The sequence below is a fragment of the Lynx canadensis genome, chromosome E1 (genome assembly GCF_007474595.2).
Source record: "Lynx canadensis isolate LIC74 chromosome E1, mLynCan4.pri.v2, whole genome shotgun sequence".
Taxonomy (NCBI): Eukaryota; Metazoa; Chordata; class Mammalia; order Carnivora; family Felidae; genus Lynx; species Lynx canadensis.
Genome location: NC_044316.2, coordinates 45,721,791 through 45,738,605, shown reverse-complemented (window position 1 = coordinate 45,738,605; position 16,815 = coordinate 45,721,791). Strand labels below are relative to the sequence as shown.

The 16,815-nt window shown below is 44.2% G+C and overlaps 1 protein-coding gene across 2 annotated transcripts in view; it reads left to right on the top strand.

The window, feature by feature from the left end:
• The window catches only part of ERN1 (endoplasmic reticulum to nucleus signaling 1), an 80,927-nt gene that overhangs the window by 12,276 nt on the left and 51,836 nt on the right, over nt 1-16,815 (top strand). Inside the window, exons 1-2 of one of the 2 annotated variants that reach the window (XM_030295942.1) lie at nt 15,888-16,231; nt 16,355-16,475. In XM_030295942.1, coding sequence (XP_030151802.1) covers nt 16,184-16,231; nt 16,355-16,475 — 169 coding nt within the window. In that variant the 5' untranslated portion in view covers nt 15,888-16,183. Of the gene's footprint in view, nt 1-15,887; nt 16,232-16,354; nt 16,476-16,815 lie in introns of those variants that run through there. The other variant, XM_030295943.1, reaches the window with a different exon arrangement.

The window sequence follows — 16,815 nt, the reverse complement described above, 5'->3', positions numbered from 1 at the left end:
ACTCCTACCTAGGTGGTCAGAGACGAGAGGGCTACTTTGTTTGAGCCTTCCAACTTTCCTAGCTCCCGAATGTAGTGGATTCCATGTGTTCATTCATTCATCCACCAGTTTTGTTGAGTATATATTATTTGCCAGGCACTGTTTGAGGTGCTTGGGGCACATTAATGAAGAAAACAAAGACCTGTGCCCTCGTGAAACTTCTACTTGGTGGAGAGAGTCAAGACACAATAGCGTGATAAATCCATAAATATATTTGTGGGAAAGTGATAAAATTCTACAGAAGGAAAGAAAACAGAGCAGAGCAAGGGAGATGAGGGCCTGGGAGTTGCCCCAGCAGTGGGCTGTGGTTTCATCAGGTTACACTCCCCTGCCCTGTGGGTCCATCCCTAACCACTGTCCTCTCCCAGACAGGAGCCCTTCCTGTACTCTGAGTGGCGTCACATCTCACAGTGTTGGGGTTAATATACAGGTTTAGATTCTAGTTTGTTTCACATCTAATCATCTGAAGGACTGGTATTGATGGCTCCTGTACATTGGAAACTCCTGAGCAACTATGAGGTACTGAGTGTAACTGTTGGCCAATTTTTAATGACAACATAAGAGAAGGTTTAAAATTCTATCAAGGAAATCTCAGAAACCCCCGCAACTCAGACAACAGAGCCAGCAAGTCTTTGATTTTTGTGATGGTTCTGTTCCCAAATGTACATGTGCTTGTATGTGTGTCTATATGTGTGTATATATACATATATATATATATGTTGTTGTTTTTTTTTACAAACAAAATTAAGTCTTTTTTTTTTCCATTGTAGAAGTATCTATAAGCTCTCCAGATAAATTCAGATACTGCAAGAAAGATGTAAAGCCAGCTTGGGGAATCTCTGACCTCAAAGGCACCACCTTTCTTTGAACAAATCCAGTGACCTCATCCTTTAGTTGTGTTAGGGTTCATTTTCCACTTGCTGTGTTCTGTTTTTGCAGAGCAGAAAACGGTTTCCTTTATGCGTAGAGATTAAGAACAAGTTTATCTGTAGTTCTGGCACTCAGCTGACTGGGAACCAAACCACAGTTGCTTCGAAAAGCAATCCTAAATCATCTTGATCTGACGGTTCAGTACTTGGAAATCTTTAGGGCTTTCGGTGCCTGGGTAAAGTTCAATCACTTATCTGATTTGTGGTTTGGAGAAGACCGAGATCTCCCTTTCAGTTTAGGAGGTGGTTGCTTTTAGCATCTAGAGCAAGAATGTGTGCTTGGGAGTCACCCACTTCCTCCCATATAACATTAGTTGATTTCTACGGTATTTCTTTTCCCCACCCTGAAGCTTAAGTGAATCAGATTATTACTAATTTCCAATGTTGAAATGTTTCGAGATAAGTGGAGACAGCGGGATGTTGAAAGACATCAAGACTTTTAAACTCTCTCAAATTCTTTCGTGGGTTTTGGGCGTGTTTTGATTGGTTGGAGCTAGAAGAATCTTCAGTAAAGCCTGAGTGAGGATGGACGAGGGCCTGGTAAAGCATGGACTTGTCCCATTTCTGAGACAAATGGCAGCTTCAACCCGGTCTTCTTACTTTGTAGAATCGGAAACTGATGCCCAGAGAGATTTAATGACTTGGCAGAGCCCAAACCACGACACGTGCCCCCGTGCCCCCTCTCATTTCCTTTCAGCTTTCCTCACCCAAAAGCGAATGTTGAGCATGTCAAGTTTTTTTAACTTGGAGTTTTGAGAGGATGATGAGTGGGCTTTGGAGTTACAGGAACGCAGGCTTAGGCTGCAGAGTGCAAAGGCCTGAGCGGGGAAGCGTGGGCTCGGAATCTGAGGGAGCTGCTCTGGGCAGGGCCTGAGGGCACTGCCAGGTGCTGCCAGGAGATCGGTTGTGGGGTTCCCGTCTTCTCCCTTGTAAGGTACTGCTTCTCCGACGGATGGTACACTCCTGGGAGGCAGAAGCTTCGCAGGCCTTGGGGCTCCAGTGCCTTATGCGTGACAGGACCCCTCTTTCTATGTATCTGGAGGATAAAAGAGCCCAGCCTGGGGGTGGGGTTGGAATGGGTGAACTAGCAAGTAAAATGGACATAGAAGAGTCAGCTGACAGGAAGAGTTGTGAAGCCGGGAGTGCCTGGAAGAGATTGATACATACTTCATATCCTTGCCAGCCTTCTTGAGTAATGTGCGACTGTGATCCGGCGACTTCCCTCATTTTATGATAGAACCCCCTGGAATCTGCCTGCAGGAGCAAAAATGGCCCTGGCACTGATTGAGGGGCCTGGGGGGGATGGAGCCCCCCGGAAGATGCAAAAGAGAGCAGGGGGCCTGTCTTACTCCTGGGGCTTCAGAGGGAGCTTCTGATCCCATGTGTGGTGGCTGCAGAGAGGTCCCTCCGATGAGGGGGTCTCAGCAAGCAAGAGACCTTGTACCGGGGTTTGTTCTGTAGCCGTATTTTGTCACAACGGTCTTAGTTATTAAACCCGCCCATGCGGTTTGGGTGCGCTGTGCTCATACTCAGCTGTCAACGCAGCTAAGAAACATTAGTCTAACATCAGTATAAGTCAAAACACCAGAGGAGACTCGCCTGGGGTGTGAGCACAGACTGTGTGGCATATCAAATACTGCACCTTAGCGGGGAGGGTTTTCTCCTTCCAGATTTGCTTCACACCAATCAGAATAGCACACCTTCCTCTTCTTTCCATCAGCTGCAAGGGTGACAGACGAGCACGTGAAGAAGGTTCTGATTTTGTGGCCCACTCTGCATGAGTGCACGCTCGGGCTCCTGTCTGCTTCCCCAGCCCCACCTCGGCCCGTTCCCTGCTCTGCCCTCTCCAGCTGCACAGGCCCACAGGTCTTCACACACAGTAACTTACCTTTAGTCCCAGGGCCTTTGCACAGGCTGTTCCTTCTGCCCAGGCAATTCTTCCCTTCCTTCCCCGCCGTTCCTATAGATCTTGATTCGGGTATCACTCCTTCAGGACATCCTTCGACACTGCGATCTTGTGCACCCCCATCACAAGACCAAAGCAGCTTCTCCTGTCAGGCTCTCGTGGTTCCCTGTATGCCCTTTTCATAGCACTTGCTGTAATTTGCCATTCTGTTTGTGTGATTATTTGACTAATGCAGTCCCTGATTAGACCATAAACTCCGCAAGGGCGGGAATAGATCTGTTATGATTAGATCCTGTTGCCTTAGGTAGTTCTTGGTTAATCATACTAATAACAGCCAACACACACATGGTGCTCACTGTATATGAGGCACTCTTCTAAGAACTTCACATACATTGACTCATCTAAATCTCCCAACAGCCCTTTGAAGTAGGTATGATTACCGTGCCCATTTTACGGGCGAGAAAACCAAGGCACAGAGAGCTAAGTGACTGCCGGGATGGTCTGGCTCCAGAGTCTGCCCTTCTAGCTGCCACAGTGTCCTGCCAGGCACTGCATTAAAGCTTAACAAATGGAAGTTGAATTATTAAGCATCATCAGAAAATAGGAGGTACTACGTGAGTGAGTTTCCATATAATTCAGATACAGCCCCAGAACTTGAAACGTGCTGTTTGGTGAAAATCTTTTCACCAGTTATAGTCTTCTTCCTGCTTAAACACCACAAACCGAACATATTTTAGCCTTTTCTTAATGATTCCAGATTGTCAGTACAGCTACTGTATGCTTGCTGTCTGCCCAGGAGGATACGTAGCGAGCAGTTGAGCTTGTGAGACAGGGTAGATATTCAGGTTTTGAGTTTGTTTAACTTTCTGATGGCATCTTTGGCCACCACCAATTTCTTAAATAAAACGATCTTCCCTAATATTTACATAACTCTTGTCTTTGACATTCTTAACATTTATTTTGCTTTCTTGGCATTTAAAGAGATGTCGCTGTCCCTCAGTTTTCAAAAGAAAAAACATTTGAAAGCTTAGCCACCTTGCTCCACAATACAGATCCCCACATAAGCCACTTTTGTGACTCGGAGAAATCGGCAGTAAGATTGGATGACCTCCAGACGAGGCAGCAGGTTGATCAACGTGGTGACTTTTTAGGAAGAGAGGTCCCTGGGAATGTGGAGCCTGTTGGCAACAGAGTGAGTCCCCCCCTCCCATCCCTGCCCTGGACGGTCATTTTTCCTTTTTTAGGAGGGAGTTCTGTTCTCCTTAGTGTCTGGAAGGGCTTCTTCCTCGACCCCAAAGGCTTTGTAGCTGCTTGCTGGTAATGCTGTGCTTTGTCTGTTCTCTGCCCACCGCTCAGTAAGCTGGAGGAAGCAGCCTTGTTCCATCGGGACCAGTCCTCTGGCCTCACTCTTGTTTCTCAGCCCTTGGTTTTCACACCACAACTCTGTGGACTTGGTTGTGCCAACACAGTCTTCTGAGCAGTCTCTTTTGCGTTTCTGGCTCTGTCCAAATGTGTGAGAATTGCATAGGGATGTTTGCATTTGCCTCTCAGAGGAGCCTAGAACACAGGAAGCCCTGCTGAAATGATGGAAATCTGGTGGCTTATGGGTTTTTTCACATGAAAAAGTCAATATTCAGATCTGTGTTTCCTTCCCTTTTTTTTGTGAGCATCTTATTCTTGCTAGGTGTAGCCGTCCTGGCTTAACTACGTGAGGCTCATCAGTGTGTGTTTGGTTATTAAAATGGTTCTTGCTGTTCAAGGGAGTTGTCCTGTGCTAATCAGTAATGTGTGTTTCCTTGACACTGGCATGAAAAGAATGATTTGCTTCATCAAAGGAGTTGGCAGCGGTCACTATATCATCATCATCATCATCATCAAAGAGCTTTTTTCTTTTTTCTTTTTATAAGCCAGTGGGACTGGGCTGGGTAAATGTGTATTGCAGGAATTTTTTATGGCGGCCAACCTTTTTCTGGTGTTATTCCCACCCCCTTAGATCTACAGTGGGATCTCAGGAATTTATATCCAGAAAGTTTTTTAAAGACCCCACCCTGTATAATTTTCAGTGCCTTTTGGTATATTGGGTGTTTATGTAGAGTCCACAAATTATATTTTGGTCTCCTCTAAAAGCTCCTGCTCCCTTATCAGAGCAGGGTGCTTGCAGATCTTCATCTGCCCCAGCAAAATTCAAAGGGGAGCTCCATGCCTGAAGTAATTTAAGCTTATGGTTCTCGGAGAACCGTGATTTAAAGCAGTGAAATTATAGTGTGGTGTAGTGGGCAAAGGGCCAGACGGAGAGGCGGATGCCTTGGTTCTAGTCCCGTGTCTATGGTTAACTGTCTCTGGTGCCTTGGGCAAGTCACTTTACCCCTCCGGGCCTTGACTTCCTCTCTCTTTTTCATCTCTAAGATGGCCTATCCTGGAAGCTGTAAACGGTCCCTGCTGTTTGATCTGTGTTGTGCGGAACCATATGGGTTTCAGTGACTGTCCAGCTAATTGGGGAGAAGAACGGGGTGTGGTGCACGGGCCAGTAGGGAAGTAGATAATCCTCAAATGTGCTGGGAACAGTGGGGATTCTGTCTAGGGGAAGTCAGGCTGGCCAGGTATCTATCTCAACTAGAGGTGCATTTCATAGTGTTTAACTTCTATTATAAAACTTGGCAACATCTGGCAAGCTTGGGTGGCAATTATGTCATAAATACAGCTTTTTGCAGATAATTTTTATTTAACTAGAGCATTTATTTATCCACTTTCTACTTGACCCCATTCGTTCCCCTCTTGGCAAAAGAAATCTCTAACCAGTATAAAGAGTAAACAATTGACAGTTTCAAATTAGTTGCATTTGTTCGGTAGAAACAATTGACAGTTTCAAATTAGTTGCAATTGTTCCGACTGAAAAATTTGGTATCTCATTGAGTCCTTTTTTTTTTTCCGTTGAAATTTTCGTAGGAGGACTTCCTCATAATATGTTTAACTGCAGATGAGTATGCATACTCAAGTAGATCAAATCCGGCTTTTTTTTTTTTTTTTTTTTTTTGAGGCTGGTAGTCCCCTACTGCATTTACAGTTTAAGTCAGACCTTTATTAGTTTAGTTTGTTTACGATGCAGCTCCATTAAGGTAAGTGAGCCTCCCAGGTTTCTCAAATTTTACAAGATGTCAACTGCGCTGTTTCTCTTTAGTGAAGGCAACGAAGTAATAGTGGCAATACCTGCGTTCTAAATCTCAGCCTCTAAATGATTGTGAAACCTTGGGTTTTAGTTTTCATGTCCATAAATGCCTCAGGACCTTAGGGATTTGATACCACCTGAAACAATAAGGGCTTGTTTCCTTGGCCACAGTGTGCTAAAGGGTTTCACGTAGAACCTTTCATGCCCAATTGTATTTCCTCCTCCCATGGTGTCAATATAAGTTGATGGCAGAGGGACCATGAAGACAAACAGAACTGCCAGCTGCTTGAACTTAGACACTTAGCCTGGGGCCCCAAAACCAGTTTGGGGGAAATAGAATCACCTGTTGTGAAATTAACATATCTTCACACTCAGGAATAAAGTGGATTTAGGAGGAACCTTTTATCAGAACCATTAGAGGAGTAGCCTAAACTGAAGAATTGTAACTGTCTTGGGTGGTGGTTAATTACACCACACACAAGAATTGCCACAAATGCAAGTTTAACTCTCTCCGTTGCTTAGTTTGGAAACCACACATGGCTGTTCAGTTAGACCTTGCCCTTTTTAACATCCCAACCAGACACTTGACTCCCATCCAAAGCAAATGTCATGGTTACCTTTATCGACTTTAATATCAGGAAACATAACAGCCAATAGTCTGTTAGAAGGAACTATGTGGTTGATGGATTATTACTGACCTACCTGCAGGTGAACAAAGTATAATAGAGTTTGGAATGAGTTTGTAGTAGACTGAGATCATGAAAACAGACACAATTAAACAAGAAAGTCTCTTAATACAATACACTAATGTTTTCGTTCTGTTCTTAATCTTTATCCCAAGTCAGCAGACAGGAGACTAAACACAATGAGTTTTGTGTTATCACCTTGTACAGATGGCCATATAGAACTCTCCGTGTTTGTGAACAGGTACTTTACTGTTGGATCAGACATGTAAATGAGATGGGGGTTGGAGAGGAAAGTTGGATTAGAATAAAAATCTTTTTTTTTTTTTTTTTTTAATTTATTTTTGGGACAGAGAGAGACAGAGCATGAACGGGGGAGGGGCAGAGAGAGAGGGAGACACAGAATCGGAAGCAGGCTCCAGGCCCTGAGCCATCAGCCCAGAGCCTGACGCGGGGCTCGAACTCACGGACCGCGAGATCGTGACCTGGCTGAAGTCGGACGCTTAACCGACTGCGCCACCCAGGCGCCCCTAGAATAAAAATCTTTATTGTATCTCTGTAATCAGGCTTTTCCATAAGATACCATAAGATACCATAAGATACCCGCTAGGCCTTTGGGAGCTGCTGGCTTAGCCCGCCTTCCTGATCAGTGAGAGGCTTAAACTCATGTTTTTGTTTGTTTGTTTGTTCTTGTTTTGTTTTTGTTTTTTTTCTCATCAAGAGATCTTTAATGGGTGTGTGCAGGCATTTACTGGGCACTGATTTGTGTCCTATGCTGCTTTGGTGAATTCTTGATGATTTTTTGGCCATCATTTTTGTACAATGGGATCAAATGATATTAGAACACCAGTACTCCATTGAGTACTTTGTAAAGCAACCAGAATTGCAAATAGCCAGGCTTTGTTGAAGTTTATGGTCTGAGGTAGATAATATTGCTATAAATAGAATTATAGACACAAGATGTCCTTTTCGTCAGTATTGTGCCTACCTGGGAACTATGTTACAGAATGCTATTTTAAGGTACTTCTTGCTGAATTGGCCTATTAACTGCGCAGATTGACGTGTGTGTGTGTGTGTGTGTGTGTGCACGTGCACACATGTGTAAAGCCCTGGAGGGCTGGTATCCTATTACGGCATGCCAGAAGTGGCTTATTGATCTCTCTTAAACTCAGCTCATCCATCCTGTAGCTTTCTGCTAACTATGAACAGGAGAATAATCCAGTCTGTCTGCCATTACCCCTCACCTTTACCTTCTTATCCATCAGACACCACCTCCTCTACCACATCCACACGTGCACACACAGTCTTCCCTCCTGTGGCATTGTACATCCCCCACAGAGAATGCCCTTCTCCCCTCTGGGCATCATTGCTAAGGTTAATAGTTAGAAGCTCTCATTCTTAATTTTTTTTTTTAACGTTTATTTATTTTTGAGACAGAGAGAGACAGAGCATGAACGGGGGAGGGTCAGAGAGAGGGAGACACAGAATCGGAAACAGGCTCCGGGCTCCGAGCTGTCAGCACAGAGCCCGACGCGGGGCTCGAACTCACGGACCACGAGATCATGACCTGAGCCGAAAGTCGGCCGCTTAACCGACTGAGCCACCCAGGCGCCTCAGAAGCTCTCATTCTTTAGCATATTCTAATCCATTCAAAATCTATTATCCTGCATTTGATGACACGCAGCTTTAACTGGTCTCAAGATTGCATGTGTCCGGGGTGCCTGGGTGTCTCAGTAGGTTGAGCATCTGACTCTTCATTTTGGCTCAGGTTGTGATCCCAGGGTTTTGGAATTGAGCCCTGCCTCGCTCTATGCTGAGCTTGGAGCCTGCTTGGGATTCTCTCTCTCTCCCCCCTCCCCGTCTCCCACTCTTCCCCTTTTCCTCTCCCCCTCTCTCCCTCTGTCTCACTCCCTCTCTCCCCTGCTCACACACTCTCTCTCTAAAATAATTAAAAAAAATTTTTTTAAAGATTGCATGTGTCCTTAAGTAGTAAAACAAAAGAACGTGGAAATCTTTTTTATGTAATCCTTCCCTCACTTGGGGACTTTGTTTTATGCCTTACCTGTAAAACCATAATGTGTACATATTAACTAACCAAAATGAACTTGTAAGTCACTTTACCTTCACTTTACCTCTGTGGCCAGCCATCCAATGGGTTTGAGCCCTGGCAAGGAGCCGCTGCACTGCATAAGGCAGACTGGTTGTTGATGGCAGGTTGTAGTTTTCCAGGAATTCACGTGCTCACTATGCTGTGTAATAATATTTTATTGGAAATATGCCAGTATCCTTGCTAGAGTTATACAAGCATTGTACTTTTAGTTCGGAGGAATGGTTTTCTTAGCATTAAATTTTTTTTTAATGTTTATTATTTTTGAGAGAGACAGAGTATGAGTGGGGGAGGGGAAGAGAGCGAGGGAGACACAGAATCGGAAGCAGGCTCCAGGCTCTGAGCTGTCGGCACAGAGCCCGATCCGGGGCTCGAACTCACAGACCGCGAGATCATGACCTGAGCCGTAGTCAGACGCTCAACCGACTGAGCCACCCCGGCGCCCCTGGTTTACGTAGCTTTAAATAAATAAAACTAAAGTTTGGATTATGCAATATAACAGTAGTCCAGTGAACATAGAGGAAAAATTAGTGAAAACAAAACAAACCAATAGCCTTTGAATATATCCTGGAAATTGGTGTGGTACTCCTAAAAGAAAAAAGAATCATTATGTTATTAGCCACATTATTGTATTTGAATATTATTATGAATACTGTGGTCTGTTGGAGTGGAGGTGGGAAGTAGAGAAGGGTCACAAAAGATTTTAACTATTTTTACTGTTTCTGCTTATCAGACTAAGCCAGTGCTACAGTGTTGCCATATAAATTTAACTTTTGGAGATGTGCAGTTGGGTTTGACTTGATTGATTTGCACGCCACTGAGAAGTGTATGGCTTTCTTGTTCACGGTGGTGGGTCTTCTGGATGTGTGCATGCACCTTTTTTGTGGGGGGTGGGACGCCCCAGTGTTGTAAATAGAACCAGCACTACAACGCTTATCAAGTGTAGATCACTTTGGAGAGCTGGGTGTGAGACATGTGTGCATGGCACCACTTCCTCCCCCTGACTTCAAGATGAAAAGTCTGTGCTATTTTTATTAACTTATTTATGACCCTTGTTATTAGGTAGTCAGTTAATGTGTGTGCGGACTATTTCTTGAAATGTGTGTCTGAAACTTACACATTGTATTTCTTGGGAAGATGCAGCATTTCTGGAAACCCTGATGAAAAGCCTTGGGTTTTCCTCTGTTCTCAATCTTGGAGGAGCTTACAGTATGCTTGCCTGCTGTTCTTCCTGGGGCTGGGGGCAGAGGGTGAGTAGGAAGGAGCAGCCACCTCCGTGATAGACATAGCAGCTGAAACCAAGCCTTGGGCTCTCCAGGTACTTGTGAGCTGCCTCCTTGTGAGCTGCCTCCTTGCCTGACCAGTCCTAAGTACTAGTTCCAAAACGGGTGGGTTTTTAAGAGAGGCAGTTTCATTTGTTTCGCGCTGCTTAAACACATACCTATCTTGTGTGTCCATATTCTCTTTACTGAAGACATTCTCTAAACAAAGTTACTTAACTCATTTAACAGTTTGTTTAAAGTAGGCTCCACGCCCAATGTGGGGCTCGAACTCACCACCCTGAGGTCAAGCGTTGCATCCTCTACTGACCGAGTCTACCTCCTGAGCCAGCCAGACCTCCCTAGAACTCATTTTATTTTTTTAAGTTTTTAAATATTTATTTTTGAGAGAGAGAGAGAGAGAGAGCGCGCGAGCCAGGGAGGGGCAGAGAGAGGGAGACACAGAATCCGAAGCAGACTCTAGGCTCTCAGCTGTCAAGCACAGGGCCCGATGCGGGGCTAGGAACCCACGAGATCATGATCTGAGCCAAAGCCAGACGCTTAACCAACTGAGCCACCCCGGCGCCCCCCAAAACTCGTTTTAGAAAAGATTTTTTTCTTACCTGAAATACCAGGTGCTGAGTTAATTAATGCAAGAGCAACTAACAATTAGCTGACTTTAGAATATTAGGGTGAAATTGTTGGTGGCTCACCTCTTAATCATCTCTGTATAAGCTGTCGGTAGTTGCTTCCGGGTCTTTGTAGTAAAGCTAAAGTGAGTGTTGCATTTTATGAAATGGTGTGGGTGCTGCACTTTGCTTTACCATCGGAACACTGAACACAAGGACACAGTCCCTGTCCTGCGTTTCTTTTCATGGGAGGGAGATTCTTGCTGAAGTCCAGACTGAGCAGGGCTTCGGTGAGGGCCCTGTTTTACCACTGAACAAACCTACATGAAATAAGTTGGTTTTAGTAGCAACGTTTGTCCTGCATCATCTGCCCTGAATTACCAGGCTTCCTTCATAGTCCTCAGGCTGGGTGTTTCAGGGTCACCTCCTGGGAGAGAGCGTGTGTGGCCAGACTTCCATGAGGACCAGCTGGCTAATGGGTGTTTAGTTTTAGGTTAGAGTAGGTTACCTGCCACTAGCATTTTCACCCGCCATAGTGTTACTGGGATTACTTGCTAGAAGTCATCATCCAAGCCAGGAGTACATATCCCACTAGTTGCAAAAATGAGTCAGATTCTAGAGAGTCAACTCGAAGCAGATCTGCAGAATCAGGGTTTTTTTTTTTCCAGTTTCAGGCTGTCCGGAAACGAGTGTGTATAACACACACCTATGGCCATTTCATCCATCAGAGAAGAGAGCCCTAATGGCTGAAATGGCTGGGTGAGGTAATGTGCAAGTTCATGACTGTGAAGCAGCATTTTTAGATGTTCAGGTACAAATGGTTCTCAGCTGTGCTCAGTATCCCAAAAGGCATCTAGGAGCTTATTTAATTCACGTTAGTGATAGCAACTGTATCTGAGGGCAGGCAGCTTTCAGAAATGCCGGGGGAAAGGCGAGAAATTTTGTCATATTAATTTGCCATGTGAAAGAATTACACCATTCAGAGTGTCTCCCCAGACATTCTAATTGGAATTTGTCAAGAGCCTTTAAAGAGGAGAGAAGCTTGTGACAGGGTTTGTGACGTCCGTATGGACACTGTGATTAACTGTTGGCACTCTCAGTTGCTAAATTCAACTTCTAGCCAAACCTGGTATTTTTAAGATTTTCATAAGACTGTGTTAGTTATGTGATTAGTGTTTTATTTCGATTCACCAACCAACCATAGACAATTGCTCTTCCTGTGGTTTCCAGGATGATCAGACGAGGCAGGTGGCTTTTGTTTCCACACTAGTAATGAAGCAGCACTGATATGTTTTAGTAAATATTGACCCTTTTTAATACTAATACCATGATAAGCTATATTTGGGGGCATTTAGTTCATTATCATTGTACTGTAGGCTTTAATAGCAATGACAAAACTCATCTATTCCTGGATGTACACTGTCTTACTGAGGGACCTCTTTGTTTCTAAACTTTTATTTCTGTTTGTTGGATATTAATGATCAAAGGTGGTTGAGTTGCCTAATATCCTGAGGGGCTTGCTGAAGCTCCTTTAACTTTGAGCTTCCGTCCCACCTGCTAACTTGTCCATCTTCTTTCCGTTTTATAAAAAATTCATCGCAGATTACATGATCATATCATAGAAAATTTAGAAAATACAGGAGAAAAAAACCTGTTGCCATAGTTTTGTAATATTTCTTTCATCTTTTTTCTGTGTGTGTGTGTGTGTATATATGTGTGTGTGTATATATATATGTATATATATACACACATAGAAATACAAAATAAACATGAATATATGTAATATAATAAACATGAATATATATAATATAATAAACATGCATATATATGTATGCATATATACGTATACATATATGTGTGTGTGTGTATATATATATATATGTATTCATGTTTATTTTGAGGGAGAGACAGAGAGCATGGGGGAAGGACAGAGAGAGGGAGAGACAGAATCCCAAGCAGGCTCTGCGATGTCAGTATAGAGCCCAATGTGGGGCTCAATCTCACAAACTGTGAGATCCTGACCTGAGCTGAAGTCGAGTCAGATGTTTAACCAACTGAGCTACCCAGGTGCCCTTCTCTCCATATATGTTTTTAATGGTGCATGTGTGTGTGTGTATGTGTTTTAGGACTGTTTTGGATTGCGAGTGACAGAAATCTAGTTCCAACAAATATAAGCAAAGAGGAGGAGTTTCTTGTAAGGGATGGTGTGTGTCTGAGCCCAATGACAGGAAGTTGGCCTGAGGAACAGTAGAAGCCAGGGCACTCTGTCCGTCTTTCAGCTGTGTTTCTTCTCAGGCTTCTTTCTCTGTTTCAATCTTTGTCTCTCTCACATCCAGCAAACATCCACAGAAATCTCTCGAGTTTTCATTTCTTACCAGTTGAGCGACCAGAGAGTTCACAATTCTTGTGTGATCCCAAGACCTGTTGTACAAAACGACAGGTGGAGGGGCCTCGGCAGGCCTTTCCACCTACCGGTCCCCGGGTATGCAGGCACTCTTCCCTTTTCATTCATTCCAGCTCTAGACTGCCCCCAGCTGATGTGATCTCACAGTCCCACGTCCTGCTGCAAACCCATCACCTTCTCAGTGGGGGATAGCCTTAAGTGTCCTTCAGCGACAGCCCTTAGCAGTCTTGTCCCAGGGCCACTGTTCTGCAAGCCCATGTGCTCCAGGCAATGTCCGTTTCTCCAGTTCAGGTGTGAACAGGTTCAGATGAGTCTCAACAACGGTCTATAATCTGCAGGCTAAAATAATCTTATCCCTAAAACACTTGGTATGCACGACCTCTGGATTCCCAGCTAGGGCAGGCACCACCTTGAGGCTTCTGTTTTCCTAGCCAGGTCGTACCCAGACTAATTTCCTAGTTCCCAAGATAGAGTTAAAAGTCTTCCTCCGATTTGGGGCTTTACACTGAGAATAGACTCCGCAGGCAGTGATAAAGCTTGCTCTTGTTTCTTCCATTCCAGGTGAGTGGGCCCCGGGGGCTCTGGGCAAGGTAAAGGGTGGAACTTCTTCACCTCTAGGCCGGAACCAGACAAGAGCGGAGATGAGTCAGGCTCTGGCAGCTGCTTCGCCCCCTCTGCCAGTGGGTCTCCACAGGAATGCAGGGACTGGGGTGTCTGTCCTGCCATCTCAGGCTGCTTTGGAAAGAGCCATCGGGCTTTCCTTATTAAGGTATTAGCTGGGTGCCATCCTGGTTCTTACCGAGAGTGGGCAGGTATTATTTTAGGGTTAGGCTGCCTTGCACACATAAAGCCCCAGTCTTTCCTGTTTAGTGCTACAAGCCAGCCATACTCCTATATTTAAAAATTTTTGTGCCAAAATCCAAACTCTCACAGCATAAGCAAGTTGCGTTGGCCCAGTTTTAATTTAAGACCCATAGGAACCAGGTAGCTTATGGGACAGTATGGTGACAAAGAGAAAGTCTTATTACATGTGGCATTGCTGGGGGCGCCTGGGTGGTTCCATTGGTTGAGTGTCCCACTCTTGATTTCAGCTCAGGTCATGATCTTACAGTTTGTGGGATCGAGCCCCGCATCAGGCTCTGCTTGGGATTCTTTCTCTCCCTTGCTCTCTGCCCCTCGTCCACTTGCACAAATGCTCTCTCTCAAGATAAACAAACATTTAAAAAAACAAGCTGGAATTGAACACCTCAAAAGGGTGTTGTCTCAGGAAACCTTACCAGCTATCACCTGCACATGGATGTATTGCCTGTGCGCATGCATGAGCCCCCCCCCCCACACAGCTGTTCCCATGGCAACTGCAGATGAGGGTACAGTTCTTAGCAAAACTGGAGGATAGGCAGACAAAGAAAATTTGTCCAGTATAATTATCACCACGGTGTACATTAAAATTTGGATTCTGTATTTTTCACATGAAAATGTATAGAAGCGTTGTTTGTTTGTTTTTTTAATTTTTTTTTTAAATGTTTATTTATTTTTGAGACAGAGAGAGACAGAGCATGAACGGGGGAGGGTCAGAGAGAGGGAGACACAGAATCTGAAACAGGCTCCGGGCTCCGAGCTGTCAGCACAGAGCCCGACGCGGGGCTCGAACTCACGGACCGTGAGATCGTGACCTGAGCCGAAGTCGGCCGCTTAACCGACTGAGCCACCCAGGCGCCCCTAGAAGCGTTTTTCTATGTTGCTGTAACTTTTCCCAAGTGCTATTTTAATGATTACATAATATTCCATTGGGTGTTTATAGTTTATTTCAGTCATTTAGATATTATTGGAAATCCAGATCTTTCTAGTTTCTGTGTTTGTAAATGGGAAATGGGATATGATAAGCATCATTGTGCACACACCTTTTTCTGTTTCTGGAACTATTTCTTTAGGATACAGAATAGGAATTATAGGATCAAAAATCTGAGCATTTTTATACTTTCCAGAAAGATTGCACTGACTTATAATTTTCATTGGCACCAACAATGGATGAGAAAGTGAATTTCACCACCTTTGGCTGCTTTCTGTAAAGAGAGAGAGAGAGAGTGTGTGTGTGTGTGTGTGTGTGTGTGTGTGTGTGTTTTAACACATTAAGCATAAAAAATTTTATGTAAATTACATTTTGACTATAAGTGAAGAACAATTTGCGTTATATTTTTCATATATTTTCTTTTATAACCTGTCTCTTTTGACATCTTGGTGTTTTATTGTTCTATGAACTTTTCTTTTTCTTGTTTTTTTTTTTTTTTAACTTATTTTGAGAGAGTGCATAAGCCAAGGAGGGAGAGGGAGAGAGAGAGAATCCAAAGCAGGCTCTGTGCTGACAGGATGATACGGGGCTCGAACTCAAAAACCATGAGATCATGCAGACACTTGACTGATTGAACCAGCAGGCGCCCCATTGTATGAACTTTTTACGTAATGAGAGCTGTTTTTCCTATTTTGCTTTAAACACTTTTCCCTAGCTCTTTGCCTTTTTAAAATTCCGTAAGTTGGGGCGCCTGGGTGGCGCAGTCGGTTAAGCGTCCGACTTCAGCCAGGTCACGATCTCGCGGTCCGCGAGTTCGAGCCCCGCGTCGGGCTCTGGGCTGATGGCTCAGAGCCTGGAGCCTGTTTCCGATTCTGTGTCTCCCTCTCTCTCTGCCCCTCCCCTGTTCATGCTCTGTCTCTCTCTGTCCCGAAAATAAATAAACGTTGAAAAAAAAAATTAAAAAAAAAAAAATAAATAAAATAAAATTCCGTAAGTGCACGTGGGCAAGTGTGGGTGTGCTGGCGTTCTTCTTTACCAGTGAGTCTTGCAGGATGACCAAGTTTTAGAAGGTATAGTATAACCAAGAGAAGGAAGTCCGTTAGAAAGCTGAGCATACTTTCTTCGTCTGTTTCAGTGGAGCTGCCCGTGGATTATTTCAGAATCCCTGTCATTGTTGTGTCAGGTGATAAGCCTGTCTGTCTGCGGGAAGGATTGCTGCTTAGGGAGAATAAAGCAACTGGGATCTAGTCCTGACTCAACTGTTGTCTAGACATGTGCCTTGGATGCGGGCTCTCTAACCTCAGCGTCTTCATCTGTGAGGTGGCAGATTTTAGAAGGATAACTTTTGGAGTGGGGTGGGGCGGCGGTGGGGTGGGGGGGTCTGTCTGTGGTTGTACGTGCCCAAGATGAAGATTACTATTGAACACGAACATCTCATTGCAGATTTTTGGAAGTCCCAGCACAGTGACACTTCCCGAAACCTTGTTGTTTGTGTCAACCCTGGATGGAAGCTTGCATGCTGTCAGTAAGAGGACGGGCTCAATCAAATGGACTTTAAAAGAAGGTAATTTGGATATGGTCCTTGATTGACCTGGGCATTTGCTCAGCTACTTCCCAGGAAACATATTCCAGAAAAACAGTTATACATTTTAATAAAATCAAAAAGGATAATGGAGGCAAGGAGAAGAGAGGGAATTATACTCAGAGGGTATGTTTACAGCTTGAATTGTGATTATTCACAAAGTGCATCAGTTGAAGAGGAAGCTTTATGTTTTTTTTTTTTTTCTTCTGTCCAGATTTCATGTTTAAATGGCTCTAGGCTTTTCTATTAATAGTTCTGGCTGGTAGGTCTTTTACAAAGACATGCTGCATTAAATTTTTTTTTAAGTTCTAGCTAATGATTA